General features: G+C 39.6%; 1 protein-coding gene across 1 annotated transcript in view; it reads left to right on the forward strand.

Annotated features, from left to right (window-relative positions):
• Positions 1-16,863, forward strand: part of cntnap5a (contactin associated protein family member 5a) — a 65,759-nt gene that overhangs the window by 38,165 nt on the left and 10,731 nt on the right. Inside the window, 11 exon segments of the mRNA XM_035522790.1 lie at positions 68-211; positions 1,081-1,252; positions 5,578-5,684; positions 6,321-6,440; positions 7,169-7,369; positions 11,702-11,858; positions 12,198-12,325; positions 12,469-12,605; positions 12,607-12,640; positions 13,767-13,985; positions 14,894-15,133. Of these exon segments, the coding sequence (XP_035378683.1) occupies positions 68-211; positions 1,081-1,252; positions 5,578-5,684; positions 6,321-6,440; positions 7,169-7,369; positions 11,702-11,858; positions 12,198-12,325; positions 12,469-12,605; positions 12,607-12,640; positions 13,767-13,985; positions 14,894-15,133 (1,659 nt within the window).

A 16,863-nucleotide genomic window follows, 5' to 3' on the forward strand; every position in this document is an offset into this window, starting at 1 on the left:
TTGTCTATCAATACACCACTATGGCATTTAACTAATATATTCTATTTATGATCTCCTTGCTTGGCAGGTCAGAGGGTAAATGATGGTCTGTGGCACATGGTGAGTCTCAGCAGCAGAGGACTACAGATTGCTCTGACCCTGGACAACGAGCCAGCCTCCACCATTCAGCTAGAGCACTACCTGGAGCCAAGGGACAATTATTATTTTGGGGGTATGAAAGTTTGTTTTCAATTAACAGCAAAAAATAAGATTCTTGACTTTTCCCAGGATGTTTTACATGCAATGAAACAATTTTCTAATTATGTTAGTTGTTATTCATGATATCTATGACTTAGTGTTGGTTTCTTTAGGCTAATTCATGTGTTGTAGTGCAGGGGTCTAACTGCTGTCAAAAAATCTGGCTGCCAAGAGAACGTGATCTACATTTGTGAGAAGAAAAGGCTGTTGTGTTATTACTGCTTGAGAGCTTGTAATGATGCCATAAGAGATGGCACTCTTCACACTGAGCCACACCATGTCTTCATAATCGGCTTTTCTTAGAATCCAAATAGAAAACTGTGAGTCTGTCAGAATTTGCATATTCAAAATAAATGCCATTCCTTGTGTTCTAGTGAAAACATAATGAATTCAGTCTTTTCAGATGAGCTTATAAGTACATGTTTAGATCTCACTAAACAGCATCCTGTTAATCCATCAACAAATCCATAGCAGATACAACTTAAGCCAGTTCACTTATATGGGACATTAAAAAAATAGGCTAGGTTTTGTCAAATTAGAGATTTCCTCATAAATAGTCCACATTACAAAAATCACATTTGTTCCAAGTATCTTTAAGTAATGGATGATCATTAAAAGTGTAAATCATCTACAAGTACTAAAAAAGTCAGCTGGCGAACAAGCAGTACCTCCTTATTGCCTGTAGCTAGGATGAACATAATCATGAAACAGGAACAGAAAATTAGCCAATTAGACTTTTATATTATACCAAAATGCTTTAATGTCACCGCTGCCATAATGTGAAGTGGGTTATTTGACTGAATTACGACTGCCACTGAGGGCCTCTTTTGTACACTCTTTTAGGTTGTCCAGTGGCTCATAATGACTCCAGCTGTATGAACCCCACAATGGCTTTCCAGGGTTGTGTTCGTCTCATCCTCATCAATAACCAACCTATGGACCTCATGCTTATCCAGCAAGGGATCATGGGAAGATGGAATCAACTACAGTTTGACATGTGTGGCATTCAGGACAGGTATACAATTATATGTTATTCAGCTACTTCTGAAAGAATTTTAAAAGTTTAGACTGTAATGTCTTTTTTGATGTTAAAATTATTCTTAGAATTGATAATAAATTTCCTCGCTCTGTAAACCAATATCTGAGTCAGCAAAAATGAGTTGAAAACTATCATGAAAACTGGCCTGAAGCTTTTCACCCAAATTGGCTAATAACGTCTAAAAGCTGGTGTGTACAAAATAGCATGATTCGTTAGTATGACGAGTTAGTATAACTTATTTGCTTAATACTAATTAGATTCTACTTGCTTTTTTTACTGTTAGCAATATAAGCATTTCTTGGTAGCAAGTAACCCTTGCTGTTGGAACACTGGAAAACAGGTCTTGGTTTAACGCTGGTGAGCTATGTTTGTGCCAGTGACAAAAATATCATTTTGTACTACCAGTGCCGTGGCTCAGTGCAGAAGTGCCATCCTCACGTCTTCACACCTGTCAGTGCTTTATTTGTCGTGCAGGACTCCAGCAGCGGCAGTAGAGCTGGTCCAACTATCAGAGCCCTTATTAGAAACAGGAAGACGTTCATTTAGTAATGCCACTCAGGCTAGCAGCCCTACTAACAAGCTCCACGCTACACCCTCTGGTGTTTCTCATTACCAGTTCTGTAATCGGAGGGGCCCCAATCGACTTGCCAAAACATGGCAGCCGGTGTGACAGTGGACCGCAGGGGTCCCGGACAGGGGGAAACAAGCAAGTAGGAAAGTGCCTTGTTTTCTTGACTTCTCATTAGCTTTCTTTATGGGAAGATATGACATGCAGTGTGGTGTAAGGAAAGTGTCAGAGAGTATTGTGAGCGTTTGCAGCAAATCACCCACTTGTGATGTTGATATAAAGTTCCCCCTGCAATGTAACCTACCCCTACATCCCTGACTACAGTGTCTTACAAGCAAATTTGCAGCCCCAACTGTTCTTGGTAGAGTTGCTAGAGAAAAGTTGTTTTCTACACTATGAAAGTGTTTGCATATAATACAAAAATGTCTTCAGTATTTATTCAGCTAAGCTAGAGATTAGAATGATGGAAATAATAGATTAATTATTCATAATGGTACCAGTGAATGTAGAATCTATAATATATTGCATTCAACTCACATCAGCTTCAGCAGATAGAATCATTAAATACACATTGTAAAAAGGTTTACTTGCTAGTCCAGCAATAATATACAGACATAATCTATATGCACAGTCAAGAAGGAGTTTTCTGTCTATGGATATACTTAGCAGGCAATTTTATAGCTTTAGTTATGCTATTAAAAATAATGAGTAAAAACACTGCATCCTTTAGAAGAAACACTGGATGCTCATACTTACACTCGATTACACTGACTCTATTAAATCACATCGAAACCACTGTCCTTCACTAAGTTCCTCTGACATCCAAATCTCCCTGCAGCAAACTCCGATTACCGTATTCCCAGGGAGAGCTTCCATTGCCGATATGCTGATATTTAAGGGCGGGGGTGTCTCCTGCCAGCTTGTCTGTGGAAAGTGGTTTTTTTTTATTTATTAATAGTGAACTTGTGTGAACATGATGAGACCCATCCGTCGACAGTGCCTCTAAATCATTCATGAGCAGCTGTCACAGTCGGCGGGGAAGGCGGCGGTTGATGGCCTCGGTGTGCTCCATGGCAGCTCTGGAGTCTGCCAGGGGCAAAAGTGCCAGAGACCGTTAGACGGTAGTCCCTCGTCTTCCTCCGCCACCCTTCCCTTTGTGTGCAGCCTAAAGCTTGCTGCCAAAACCGGCTAGGTCATGCCACAATCCCACTCCCCCTCCTTTAGGTTTTAGACACTGTCAACAAGTGCTCTGACACTGATAGGGATTAGGGGTTGGAGTGGCACAGACAGTTCTAATAGTCAGAATGAGAGGCCGGGTTTGTCATTTGGATTGGTTGCTTTACTGAATGGAAGGCTTAGAGTCTTAGTGTGGTCTGCGGTGCAGAGTAGTGCACTTCTTTTTTGACTTTGACATGTCCCTTTGTGTTGGAGAGGAATTCCCTTGTATAAGTCCAGTGTAAAGCAGGGGAGAGGCAGGCAGCCTTTAGTGCGCTGGGAAGCAGATGTTTGTTCCTCTTTTTCATGTCCAGGCTGTAAGGAAACAGATTTAAAGGAATGGTTTGGTCAAATGAGACAATGTTCTAACCAAGAGTGCAAATGAACAGCAAACAGCATAATGCAAATTACACCATGCTTACTGGTAGCCACAAGCTTCCATTCATTATCATTTACATTTACATTTTTAACTGAACTGTTCCTTTAATGTGTAATTTTTAAATTCTGCTAATATAGCAGTACTCTTCTTTAAGCATCCAAAAAAAAAGGTTTTCATTAGACAGTGTGTACCCAGAGGCAAAAGGATAGTGGTGTTTCATCTCAAAAAGACGCCTTTACATTTTTGTTAGACCAAGGGGTGGTTCAGTGAACCCTCATCATAACATATGTCACAAAAACTCTCCCTGAAAGACGGAGGGAATGCTTATCATTCTTATGTAGATGTAGATCAGTGCTTGAGACGTGCCCTTTAAGGTTCTTGTGATTTTCAGTGTCCTCTCCATGGATATTTAAAACAGGATTTTATGGATTGTGTTTATTCCACAAATATGTTTGCCTTATCTAATACTCTAACATCACTGTCATTAAAAAGCTGTCTAAAGCCTTGTCATAAAGCTTACATTAATAAGTGGAAAAAGCTCATGTGTAAAGGGAGAACAGTTGTCAAATCCACCTTTGTTACTACTAGTGGAATGTTTACATTTTTCCCATCAAATTTCTAAAGCATTCCCCCTGCTAATAAATAGCAGTCCATCAACTATGTGTTCAAACATTCAGCTCCACCACTCACCCAGGCGTCTAAAGCTTCACTGACTGCTTTATTGCTGGTGAACTGTTCTGCACATTGGTCACCATAATTTTATGGTCCACCAAAGTCCTTTTCCTGAGCCTGAGTAGAAATAGCAGAGCAGTAATTAAACCATCACCTGAAACATTATCCAGAACACGGTTGACTCCCTCTGTAGAGGCTAATGGCTTCAGCATTGTGCGAAGAGCCCTCGTAAAGGTCTCACGGGAGTGGACAGCAAGAAGCATGCTTTGTGAAATAATATATGCAGGCCTAAAAGGCTGGTAATTGTGAAATTTAAGATGCCTGAGATGAGCATGCTATTAATCATAATGTCTGGAGGAAGCCCATACATTTGAACGCTAGGCGTTTGGTTTGTTAAGTGTTTGTATGAGGTTTATTGGCAGGCGCTGCACCTTCTCAAGGCTTTTCAAAGTTTTTTATTTCACTCAAAAAAAAAAAAAAAAAAAAAAAAAAGCATAAATTACTGCAAAGCAGTTTAAAAAGAATAATTTTACACAGAAAGTGTGTAGGTACCAGGATTATACTGTGTCCTAAGTAAAATATTATGTGCTTTTAAAATTGTAATGAGTTTATGTCACTATTTTGTCTGTAGATCCGTTGTGGATGTTTCCTTTTTTTATTTGTATTAAATATATTGATAGAAAAGGCACATATGAAAAAAACACATCTTGTGCTTGCAACTGGGTAGCATGAGTAGCATGAGCTACCTGAGCTACACGTGCTTCTGAACTGCATTTAAAACTGTGTTTAATAATCAAGGGACAGGTATTTAGACACAAACTAGGAAATGTGCCTTAATCTGAGGACCACACTTTTATGTTTTATGTATATATTATATATATATATATATATATATATATATATATATATATATATACACACACACACACACACACACACACACACACACACACACACACACACACACACGTGTGTGTGTGTATGTGTGTGTGTGAATGAATTTATTTAGCCCTTGTTTGGTTGATTGGTTGAGCCCCATTTTGAAATATCCACAATGCGCCATACCAGCAAGTCAAATAGTTCTCTTTTGCAGCTTCATTTGGTTTAGCAGATGGTTTAACTCTCTCTGTCTCAGTGTTTCAGATCAAGGCCAATTGTGATGCAAACACATTTGTGTGGAAGGCAGGTTAATAGAATGCAGCCATCTTCTTTCAGTTCCACTAAATTGTTTTTTTGAATTTGAGACAAGACTTGTGCAAACAGGGACTGTTTTCTTCACTGCATTATTTTATTGAAACAGAGATTGGGTTTCAAAGGTAAATACTGAATGAATTATATTTAATGTGGTGTGCCTGATAAGCCACCCTCACTTCATTAAAGCTGTATATTTTGTTTAATAGTTTGTTTTCCACGTTATTTGTGTCTGATGTGTTCCTCCCTCTCAATATTTTTAAAATACATTCTTAGGTGTCTCCCCAATTTCTGTGAAAACGGTGGCCGATGCTCTCAGACGTGGTCCACATTCTCCTGTGATTGTGCTGGGATTGGATACAGCGGAGCCACATGCCATAACTGTAGGTGCACATGGGGGATCCTCGCAAAGGTCAATTTGTTGAACTGTTTCAGTCTGGATGATTCTGGTTAACATGCAAACAGTTGTATTTTTAATATCCCAATAACACAAACCTACACAGAACCGATTTTGTGGTACAGATATATATCAGTTTGGCTTGGATTACAGGACTCTGTGGCAAAAGTTCCTCAATATCGACCACAAGGCATTTGTCTATGATTTGTCTATTATTATTCCCATTTGTACATCTTTTCATGGCCATACGTTATTTGAGCCACACAGGTATTAGAAGAAATCCTCAAACCACACAAAATGAAACATAATAATGTAAAAAAAAAAAGGCATTTGCAAGGTCATCCATGTTTGATTGCTGAAATACATTACCCTTGCTTAGCCCCTCAGTATGGATCATGGCATAATGCCTTTCATACACACATTCCTCTCTAGAGGTATCCACTCAAGACTGGGTATGAAAGGAGCATAGTCTTACACAGACAGCATTGACCTTTTCCCCTGCCTGTTACAAAATTTCCCAGTGTTTACTTATCGTTAAGAAGTATCTGTGCTTCACTGGATCCTCAGACCCTGATTTTTCCACTCTCTTTGCCCTTTTTGTCTTGTTATCACTTTACTTCAGCCATCTATGAAGCCTCATGTGAGTCCTACAGGCTTGTGGGAAGCACTTCCGGCTACTTCTCCATTGATCCTGATGGGAGTGGCCCTTTGGGGCCCATTCAAGTATACTGCAATATGACAGGTAAGCTGCTACATTTTTTCCCCACAGTGAAACATGGAACATACTAGTTAAACTTTAAAAACCTCTCAGTTCTCAGTACAATATCAGTGCCTCTCAAGTTGAGAAGCCTTATCCCAGAGAGCAATTAGCCCTCTGTCTTTAAACAGTAATGTTCATCCAGGCATATATCATCATCCCTTATTTTAGTTTGTATTATTCTATTATTCTATTATTCAATTAATTATTCTGAATAACATTGCTAGCTGCAGCTGACAATTCATAACTTTAATATACTTGATTACTTGTATTTTTGTACATACTATATACAAGAAGTACAAGTAAAATAGTAATTCACCCATCCCATGTCTCACTGCCTACTGTTCAGTCGACTGTCCTATTTCTAATGGTTGTTTAATCTATTGTATCGTGCTTCTATTCTTTTTTATAGTGTATGTATAGTTGATTGTATTGTGTTTGTATAGTCTATTATATAGCGTTTGTATGGTTTGATGTAAAGGGATCTGTATGGCTTATTGTATAGTGTTGTGTATATTTTCAAACTGGTGCTTGTATTTATTGCATCTATTTTCATTGGCATTTATGTCTGGTGTTGTTTTATGTTAAATGTAAACCACATTCTATGAAAACTATCATTAATTTCTCAATCTGTATGTCTGTGGTAAAAAACAATGACTACAACGTTGACTTTGGCTTTGACATATCTACTCTTTTTTTGCATTTGGTTCCAGAGAACAAAGTATGGACTGTAATTGACCACAACAGCACCGGGCAGGTAAGGGTTCGAGGATCAACCCCAGAAAGAATATACAGTTCACGCTTCGACTATGGTGCCTCTCCAGAGCAGCTGGGGGCCTTGGTGGCCGAGTCGCAGTACTGCCAGCAGAGACTCACCTACCGCTGCAGGAGGTCCCGACTTTTCAACACATGGGGTGAGTCCTGGGCTTTGTCCTGTGGTGGATTCGGGGCTAGGTCCTGGGCTGGGTCCTGGGTTGAGTCCTGGGCTTGGTCCTGGGCTTGGTCCTGGGGTGAGTGCTGGGCTGGGTCCTGGGCTGGGCCCTGGGGTGAGTCCAGGGCTGGGTCCTGGGTTGGGTCCTGGGCTGGGTCCTGAGCTGAGTCCTGTGTGCTGAGTTGAGCTCAAGCTTGCTCTAACAAAGTTTTCAGCAGAGTTAACTGCTTCATTCTTTTTATAATCATGCATATATTAACTTTGTCACTATCTTTAGTACTGAGAACTTTATCACTCCCCTCCTCCTTTTCACTGAGGCCAACAGTACAGTCATGTGCAATCATTTTATGTTTATTCAGGACATGGTCTGTTTAACACTAAACCTTAATAGCACTGTTGATTAAGCTGCTCCGGTACACTCCAAATATTTGTAAATCAAATATAAGAGAATGTTCAGCCTGGGACTCAGTGTTTCTCAGCAGTGCATCTAAAAGAGATTTAGACCTTTTCTATAGGTTTCCACATTTCAGAAGGAGATTATTAAGGTTACTGAAGGTTACTGAAAAATCACTCAGTTGAAATGTTTTTAACTCCAGTAAGGAGCTGCAGTGCTGCAGTGAGTTTCTCAAAAACTAAAGCTGTCAGCAAGGTTGTGCTAGGCTGAACTACCGAAGATGGGAAACACTTTTTAAAAGAGGGAATGGGTTAAAAAATAGCAAACCTATCATTTGAAGCAGTAGCACTTTCATGGTATGTTGGCATAAATATTAAACCATTAGCATGCTGACTGCTAAATCTGGCTTCATTGTTAAACCTAGATGTTAAATATAAAGCCCTCACCCTACAGCCAAGTCTAAGGCTTTTTTAATGTTAGTCACCAAGGACTTGACCTTTAGCTCATGTCATGCAGTAAATCACCTTCATAGCCAAGCTTCCCAGAAGCATCATAGTGAAGGGATAGTTTGAACTATTAAAAGAAGTCTTGAAAATTACATTCGCTCAACCATTTTACAAGGATCTTTTGTGCTATCATGCTTTGGAGAAATTGACCCTGAGGTTGTGAGCTAAACCATAAAGTTCTCAATTAGTTGGTGCTAAAGAAATGGTGTGGCCTTCTGTCTGTTCTTTGGAGCAACTTTTTAAATGGAATAAATAGTCCAGTGTAACATGTTAATTTTCTTATCGATTAATGAATAATGGTGGGGAGGCAGTTATTAATTATGCAAAATAAAATAATTCAGGTGAAACTGGGGTTATTCCACCCTTGTTTCCTTTGCATTGTTCAACACGCCATCTTTTTTTTTTTATTATTTTTATTTTTTTACCAGTTTTTTGCAATTAAATGCTCCAATTAAGGCTCTATGTTTCAGAAATTTTGGAGAAATGTTGTCAGTGGTGTATGGAATAAATCAAATGTTTATTTCACTCAAGCACATACCTGTAAATAGTAAAACCAGATAACCTGATCACTTTGCAGTGGTGTTTTCAGATCATTGGTACATAGATACATTGGTGGCCATCATGTTGTGGTCTATCACTATTCCACATCATACACAGTTTGTACAAAGTGTGCATGGACTCCACCCTAAGAGCAAGAAAACAAATCTCCAGAAGCATGTGTACCACCCTAATTTAGAAAAAACTGGAAGAAGCCCCATTCCCCTAGGGCAAATATCATGTCACTGCAGACAATAAACAAGATTTTTATTCCCCCAACATTAAAGGGAAGGTCACTTTTCTTCTTCTTCTTCCGGTTCATTGGACATTGGAGAGAAAACATAATTAGTTTCATTGTTTTTATGAAATGCCACATAAACCAGCTCTCTCTATATATCACACACACACACACATGCACACACACACACGCACACACACACACGTACACGCACACGCACACACACACACAGAGATACAGACACACGCACACACACACTGCGGCCCTCTTCTTCTGTCTTACTTTCTCACTATCACTCCATCTCTCTCTCTCTCATGTCTCATGTTACTATGGAGTACACCATGTCTTGGTGTATTGTGGGCAGATAGAGATACTTTTTTCCCTCAGACTTCTAGAGACCTTCAAAGTAATTTCCTCTGCACATAATCAAGATCACGTTTTGGTCTTGTGTTACATAACTTGCTTTATGTGGATACTCATTTGTGGTATATTCCTTGCCTGATGTGTTCATGTGTATAATGAGGAATCAAACGTTCAACAAGCTGAATGAATTACTGGAAGCATGAGTGGTTTAAAAGAGTCACACCCTCACAAACACACACAATGTGTGTGTATGTGTGTGTGTGTGTGTATAATGTATGAGATGAGATAATTTTAAATTAGTAGTAGTAGTAGTAGTAGTAGTCTACAGGAAGTACTACCTTTCATGGTTTTCATAGTCGACATGTGCATGTTTAACTCCCATTTACATTCAGAAAGCATTTAATACATAATACATTTAGAACTGAGATGCAAATAAGTGTTGAGCTGAGAATCTGCCCTTGACCTCATATACTTTTTTCAGATTTGGAGATTACTAGAGATCCCCATTCATAAAAGAATGTACTTTCAATCTAATTTTAAAAATACAGCAAGTATTTTGTCTTTTCTTTAAATTCCATCAGAAACAGAAAACAAACAGATAAAGCCTGTTTGGCTGAAATTATTTCAATTTTCATCATAAACAATATACCAACAGCACGGATCTCAACATTTAGGAAGATAATTAAGGATTATTCATGGCCCCTTTTTTGATTTTTAATCTGGCAGTTGTCCCAGACACCCAATAATTACAACCCTGATAAAATTCCACTTGACATTAATGGAGACTAGGCCAGAGATTTATAGGAGTGTACCATGATTACTGCACTTTATTACAAACATTTGGATTTGCAGCTTTAAATTATCTGAGTCATTATCAATATCAATCACTGTTTCCAAGTCTCTATGCATCTGAAGAGTGCAAACGTCATCCTATCATAAATTAAGACCTTATCATATTAAAGACATTCAGTGAAAACTGAGAGATATAGAGATGCATAAATCTGTCTGCTATCAACCCAATGCTTTCATTAGCTATTTTTTAATTACATTACAAGTAATAATGTTCTCCCATGAGGTATATGTATAGCAAGGATTGCATTCAGTCATTTATAGAATATACTGTACTCTATTGAATAGAACGTTTCAGTAGTTAATTTTTTTTCTTGATAGTAGAAGTCTCATTCAGTAAGTCTGGTATGATAGTCTCAAATGTACAATTAAATAATTTAAAATGTATCAATGCCTTCTCAGAAATCAGGGAGGGGAAGGAAAGACTTTTGTATAGTTACTGAAAAAAATATTTTAATGATGTTGTGCAGAGAATATTGCAGAAAAGACCCTGTTCACATAACCACATTGAATTAATTTTCATCCATTTTTCCTTTAGTACACAGTAATGCAATTTTAATAGCTAACTATGTGCAATCTTCCCTGATAGAGGTGATCGCGAAGCCCATAGTTAAACAGAACTATTATATAGAGACAAAGAGATTAATTCAGATTCATCTTGAGGTGTACAGTTGGCCATATTTATATATTAGTCTTAGAGCAAAGAATTACGTGCTTATGGCTCATTTTATTATTTATTCTGTGTGCTCCATCAATCAAGAAAATTATTATATACTGAGATCCTGAACTGCAGAAATCATTGCTGCTCAAAAGACCATGCATTGTGTAATTTTATAACACTTCTCTGTCTATATTAACTGACTCCATTGGTGTGGATGTATATTACTGGATGTTTATGACAGTGTTGATAGGCATAGTAATGTTTGTGATGTTCTACACTGTGGCTGAGTGCTATGGAAGAATAATCCTTCAGAATGAGAAACAAGAAGGCTGATGAATTCAAAATGTACAACCTTAGTTCCTCATTGTTAAGAAACTACAAAGATTGCAAGTTTTGCAGGTGTAGGGCCACAAACTAAATTGCGCTGCAAACAAAGTTTTTATGCACCATGGTTCTAATATCCTCATTCCTCTTCTCACACTTGTGATTGTGGTAAAAACACCTAATGTTATGTAGAAAGCATTTCTTTCGGTTATGTTCAGCTGAGAGAAATTGCTCTGTTTGTTTGTTTGTTTTTTTACTAGAAAAAAGCCAAACTTATTTGTAAAAATATGGAGACAACATCATACCAACAATGATATATATGTTTGTCTTTTATTATGGTTCTCTGAGGGGTTTCCTGAAGCATATACTTTTGATCCAGATCGTTTTCACCTAAAGCTTGGATTTGTGTGTGCATGTGTGTGTGTGTGTGTGTGATGCTGCAGATGGTGTGCCCTTGTCCTGGTGGCTGGACCGCAGTGGGGAGAGGAAAACGTACTGGGGAGGCTTTCTGCCTGGCGTTCAGCAGTGCGCCTGCAGCCTGGAAGAAAACTGCGTTGACATGAACTTTTTCTGCAACTGTGATGCAGACCGAGACTCATGGTACAGTAGCAAAAGGCAGCTCACTGTGCCCATTAATTCACATGCACTGTGTAGCAACTATCCACAGACCACTTTTTATCGGTTGTTTGTAGTCTGTCTCGCCTGTTCTATAGCCTATTACATGTTCCTTTCCCTTTTAATGCTCTAAATATACAGCATCTATAAATAGCCCTGCATTCGATCTGCTTCGTAATTTATCTGTTTAACAATTTGTTCATCCATTTTATCCACTTAGTATTATACAGCTTACATCTATCTTCGTATTCAATACAGTAATCAGTGACAGAGGTGGATGACTCCTGAGGTAAGACCCAGTTTAGCCTCTGTTATTGCTCACAGGGAAAATGATACGGGGATCCTGTCTTATAAGGCTGACCTGCCTGTGAGTGGGATAGCAATAGGAGACACAAACAGGCTGGGCTCTGAGGCCTTGTATAGTGTTGGGCCACTGGAATGCTCTGGTGACAGTAGGTGATCTTTTCTTTGCTCCTTTTCTAAACTAGATGACAGGACATATAATCTCCTGCGCCTAATTAAAATCCAGCTGTGACTCAAATGTATCCGGCATGAGAAATCCTGTGAGAAATCACTCCTGTCCCTTTTCTGTCAGAGTCTCTGTGGAACGCAGCGTCTTTCTATGAGGAGACGTCGTACTTGCATTTTCCTGCCTTCCACATTGAGTTCTCATTTGACATCTCCTTCTACTTCAAAACCGGTGCCCCCTCAGGGGTCTTCCTCGAAAATCTGGGGGCTCCGTGACTTCATCAGAGTGGAGCTGAGCTGTGAGTATGTCTCATCAGCCTATTTCCACAATCTGCATATCCCATGTTCATCAATAATGCACACTACCCCCAATAAGGGAACTCTTCATGCATGTTTCCCAGCCCTGCCCTTGGAGTTCCACAAGCGGTGCACGTTTTCACTCAGTCCCAGCTTCCAACTGTACCAGGTGTTCAGTATTCCTGATTTCTTCCAGTAGGACTGTCCCAGGTGTTCAGTATGCCCGATTTCTTCCAGTAGGACTGTCCCAGGTGTTCAATATGCCTGATTTCTATGTATGCAGGAGCCTGTGAAAAAGCAAAAAATGCAGGATCCTAATGGACTAGATTGGGAAACACTGCTCTATAATGCCATTCAAAGAGCATACAGCACAATATTGTGCAGGGCTTACTGTTTTCCCATAACTCAGTTTCTTAATGCTTGATAATTGACTTATGATCTGGTTTACACATGCTGAAGTGGGGAGAACACCAACTGCGTGTGTTCTAAAGGATGCTATGACTTGATATATTTTAGTGTATGATATGGATTGGCATGGTGGCGAGATAAAGTCTAGGTTCATTTTATCAGCCTTGCAAATCCACTGAGGCACTTCAGCAAACCCCCTAATTTGAAGAACTGTGTTCTGAGCTTGACAGTTTTTCCAGCACAAGGCTCGATAACACATCCAGATCTGCAAATTACAGACATGGTTTGAATTTAAAAAGTCAATATACCTGCCTTCAAACAGGGAATATAAAATCAGATTAGGCTGATATGAAACTAGGTTTGGTATTTGGATTTCTGATGCTGCCTGGAAACACATCTTTGTCTCAAAAGTGAGAATCACCACTGCATCAATATTTGTCAGTATATATAAGGGGTTTACCAGATTTGCCCTGCACTGCAACCCAGAATGCTGTCCCGCCCAGCATGTTCCGCCCAGCATGTCCTGCCCAGCATGTCCCAGCCAGCATGTCCCACCCAGCATGTCCTGCCCAGCATGCCCCAACCATCATGTCCCCCCAGCAAGTCCCATCCAGCATGACCCACTCTGCAATGTCATCTTTAAATCCCATTCCATTCCAAACGTTGGAGCTCACATATGAAGGCAGGACTCAGGCCGTGGCCCCTATGCCCCTCCCTCAGCTCCCTCTGCCGTGACATTCTCCTTCGACGCGGGTGATGGCCCAGCTGTCTTGTCCGTCAAGTCCCCCGTCCCCCTCAACGACAGGCAGTGGCACTGGGTGCGAGCTGAGCGCAATGTGAAGGAAGCCTCCCTGCAGGTGGACCAGCTGCCCCTCCGCTTCCTTCAGGCCCCAGCAGACGCGCACCTTCGCCTGCAGCTCAACAGTCAGCTGTTTGTGGGTAAGACACAGCAGCTCAGACACTTGTGAGAGAACAGGGAGGTGGTTTCATACTCTGAGATGGTCACATTTCTGCATTTGTGCTCTTGCCTGGGAGTTTAATTCTAGATGCTATATTGTTCATGTAAGATTCTAATTAGGCATTGTATGCATTAGAAATAATCAGGTTATGATTATAATTGATTTATTGAGTTATTTGTTACAAAGTAGCAAAAATATTTACAGATCATTATAAATTCATTATTAAGAATAAGCTTGATTCATGATTTATAAAGTATTTGAATGTTTTTAGTGTGTGAAATATTTCATACTCGTGCATTAAAAATGATACAAAACTGCTGAATTAAAATTTAAGATACTTCAAGGACTTTTTAAAAACACCTTAAAATTTAGATTTCAAGAATATAGGACAAAGGGCTCATAAGTAGGAAATATTTCTATACCGATGTTATTTACATCTCTGTCAAGGACATGATGTTTAAGATGTTTATGACTATAGTCTGGAAATAGCAATGAAATGTTACAAACAGCAGAAATAGTCTTGCTGCACAAAATAACAACACATTTAAAAGAACATAAAATGCCAACTGAATATTTCATAAGTTGAAACCAAATTCACAATTGATGGCCTGATCCTGGGTTTATATAATATCTATGCATGGTGTGATACATTTATTTTAAAGTGCTTCTCAGTTCTCTGTCAGGATTGCTATGACCTGCACATTTTTGAAAGGCTCAGCAGTTACCTGTTGGCTTGAGCCAAGTATGTTTGACCAGAGGTGAAAAAACAACAACAACAAAAACAAGGTTCCCCAGCTTTGGGACTGTTTACTTAGACATGTGAGGTTGTTTTCTGGCAGAGCATAGAGGGCTGTGCTGTTTGCTACTGAGCCCCCCTTTGTTCTTCAGGAGGGACAGCCTCCAGGCAGAGAGGCTTCCTCGGGTGCGTGCGAGCACTCAGTGTGAACGGAATTACCCTGGACCTTGATGAGCGGGCCAAGATGAGCCCCGGCGTGACTCCGGGTTGCCCCGGCCACTGCAGCAGCTCCGCTGGCTTCTGCCACAACCGGGGTAGGTGTGTGGAGAAGAGCAGTGGCTACACCTGCGACTGCACTCACTCTGCCTATGGAGGACCCTCCTGCAAGGAAGGTAAAGTCTTTGTTAAAGAGTCAGCACTTCCAGTGTACATAATGCATTACAAGAATATTCATAAAGTTTATAAGGTATTCATAATGCATTATAACCCATCACTGCATATAAAAGTCGATAACAAAATACATAATACATTATAACTCTAGTGTTTTTCTGTTCTATGGGGCCTTCATTTACAATGTACTACTGTGACATGTCATGCACAGGAACAGGATGTGAGTGAGTAAGAATGGCACAGTCTTTTATTTATAAAATAATTAAACACTTGTAAAAGTGTAGAAGGAAAAGTCTGAGCAAAAGCAGTAGCTTTCCCAAGGCAAGTTCCAGGCTTAGTGCTGTTAGGTTGTAGCAGGCTAAATGCAAAGTGTTGGAGGACAGAACCTGTGGGGATAAAATAGTGTGTGGGGAAAAGAAGAGGTAGGTGAAGGTAATGAGTGAATGCAGTGAGGGACAGGTGATGGGAGTCAATCAATAAGTAGGTGACTGGGAATAGAATAGTGGTCTGCTATGTGTGTGTGTGTGTGTGTGTGTGTGTTTGTGTGTGTGTGTCTGTGTGTGTGTGTGTCTGTGTGTCTGTGTGTGTGTGTGTGTGTGTCTGTGTGTCTGTGTGTGTCTGTGCGTGTGCATGTGTGTGCGTGCATGCGTGTCTTTTTGATTGGGTGGCGGCCAGGGCATGACACAGCACTGATTTTGTATTATTTAAGGCACAGATTTATTCCTTTAATTTATTCCTTTAATGAATAGATCTATAATTACAGATGTGAAGATTTATAAGACATTTTAAATATCTTAAAAGCCTTTGTGAATTAACTTAAAATGTATCAAGGGTGCTGGGAAAAGTAAGGGGAGAAAAAGGAGAATAATAAAAACATGCAAAAGTAAAAATTAGGCTTGGGTAAAGCCTGTTAGTATACAGCAGATGCAGGATTGCCTAATTACATAGTATTTAGTGTCAGAGGATTCACGAGTGGTTTCTTCTTAATTAATATCACAAAAATAATCTGATGAAATATTCAGAGCGTCTCTTTTACAAGATTGTAAACACTGAAATACAGCAATTTCTATCGACTGCTGCTGCTGGACTAAAGTTCCAGATGTGATGAAACAACACGGTAATTTAATCTTTGTCAGGATTTTGGAGTAATTTACATGAAGGGTGTTTGCCATTTTAACAATTTATACTAAAAAGGAAATTGTGTTATGAAATCAGCATTTTTTCTGCTGCAGAATTGGATGGCTTTGATGTTACAGAAATGGTCTTCAGAAGTCATGGAAGTCCCTGAGACATGCACTCTGTGTGGGATGTTCAATGCGTTGATGTTTGAAATTCGAAACAAAGCATCTTTCGAGTCAATAAAAGCCTGCCCTTCCATCCTGGCAATGCAATAAAGCAATATTGACTTATCCTAACCTTGTTACCCGTCTGGAGGTGATGGCTCCTGCTTTTCACGTCTCAGCTCACGTGGGTGTAGTGTTCTCACTTTAATCTCTAAACACAGTCACGACTTATTACAAATTTACACAAGACATTTATAAACAGCAAAATTTCATACAAAACAGTGAAGTTTGTATGGGCAGACCTAATAGGATTGGTGGAAGGACTTACGTCAACAATGGAAATTCATTTAGGTGTCCAGAAGATCTATCTGGCCCCCATCTGTTCAGATTTAGATCTTTGTCAAGTGATCAAAGGATTAGACATAGAATGCCAGACTATATGGTTTCCC

The sequence above is a fragment of the Electrophorus electricus genome, chromosome 25, assembly GCF_013358815.1.
Source record: "Electrophorus electricus isolate fEleEle1 chromosome 25, fEleEle1.pri, whole genome shotgun sequence".
NCBI classification, from domain to species: Eukaryota; Metazoa; Chordata; class Actinopteri; order Gymnotiformes; family Gymnotidae; genus Electrophorus; species Electrophorus electricus.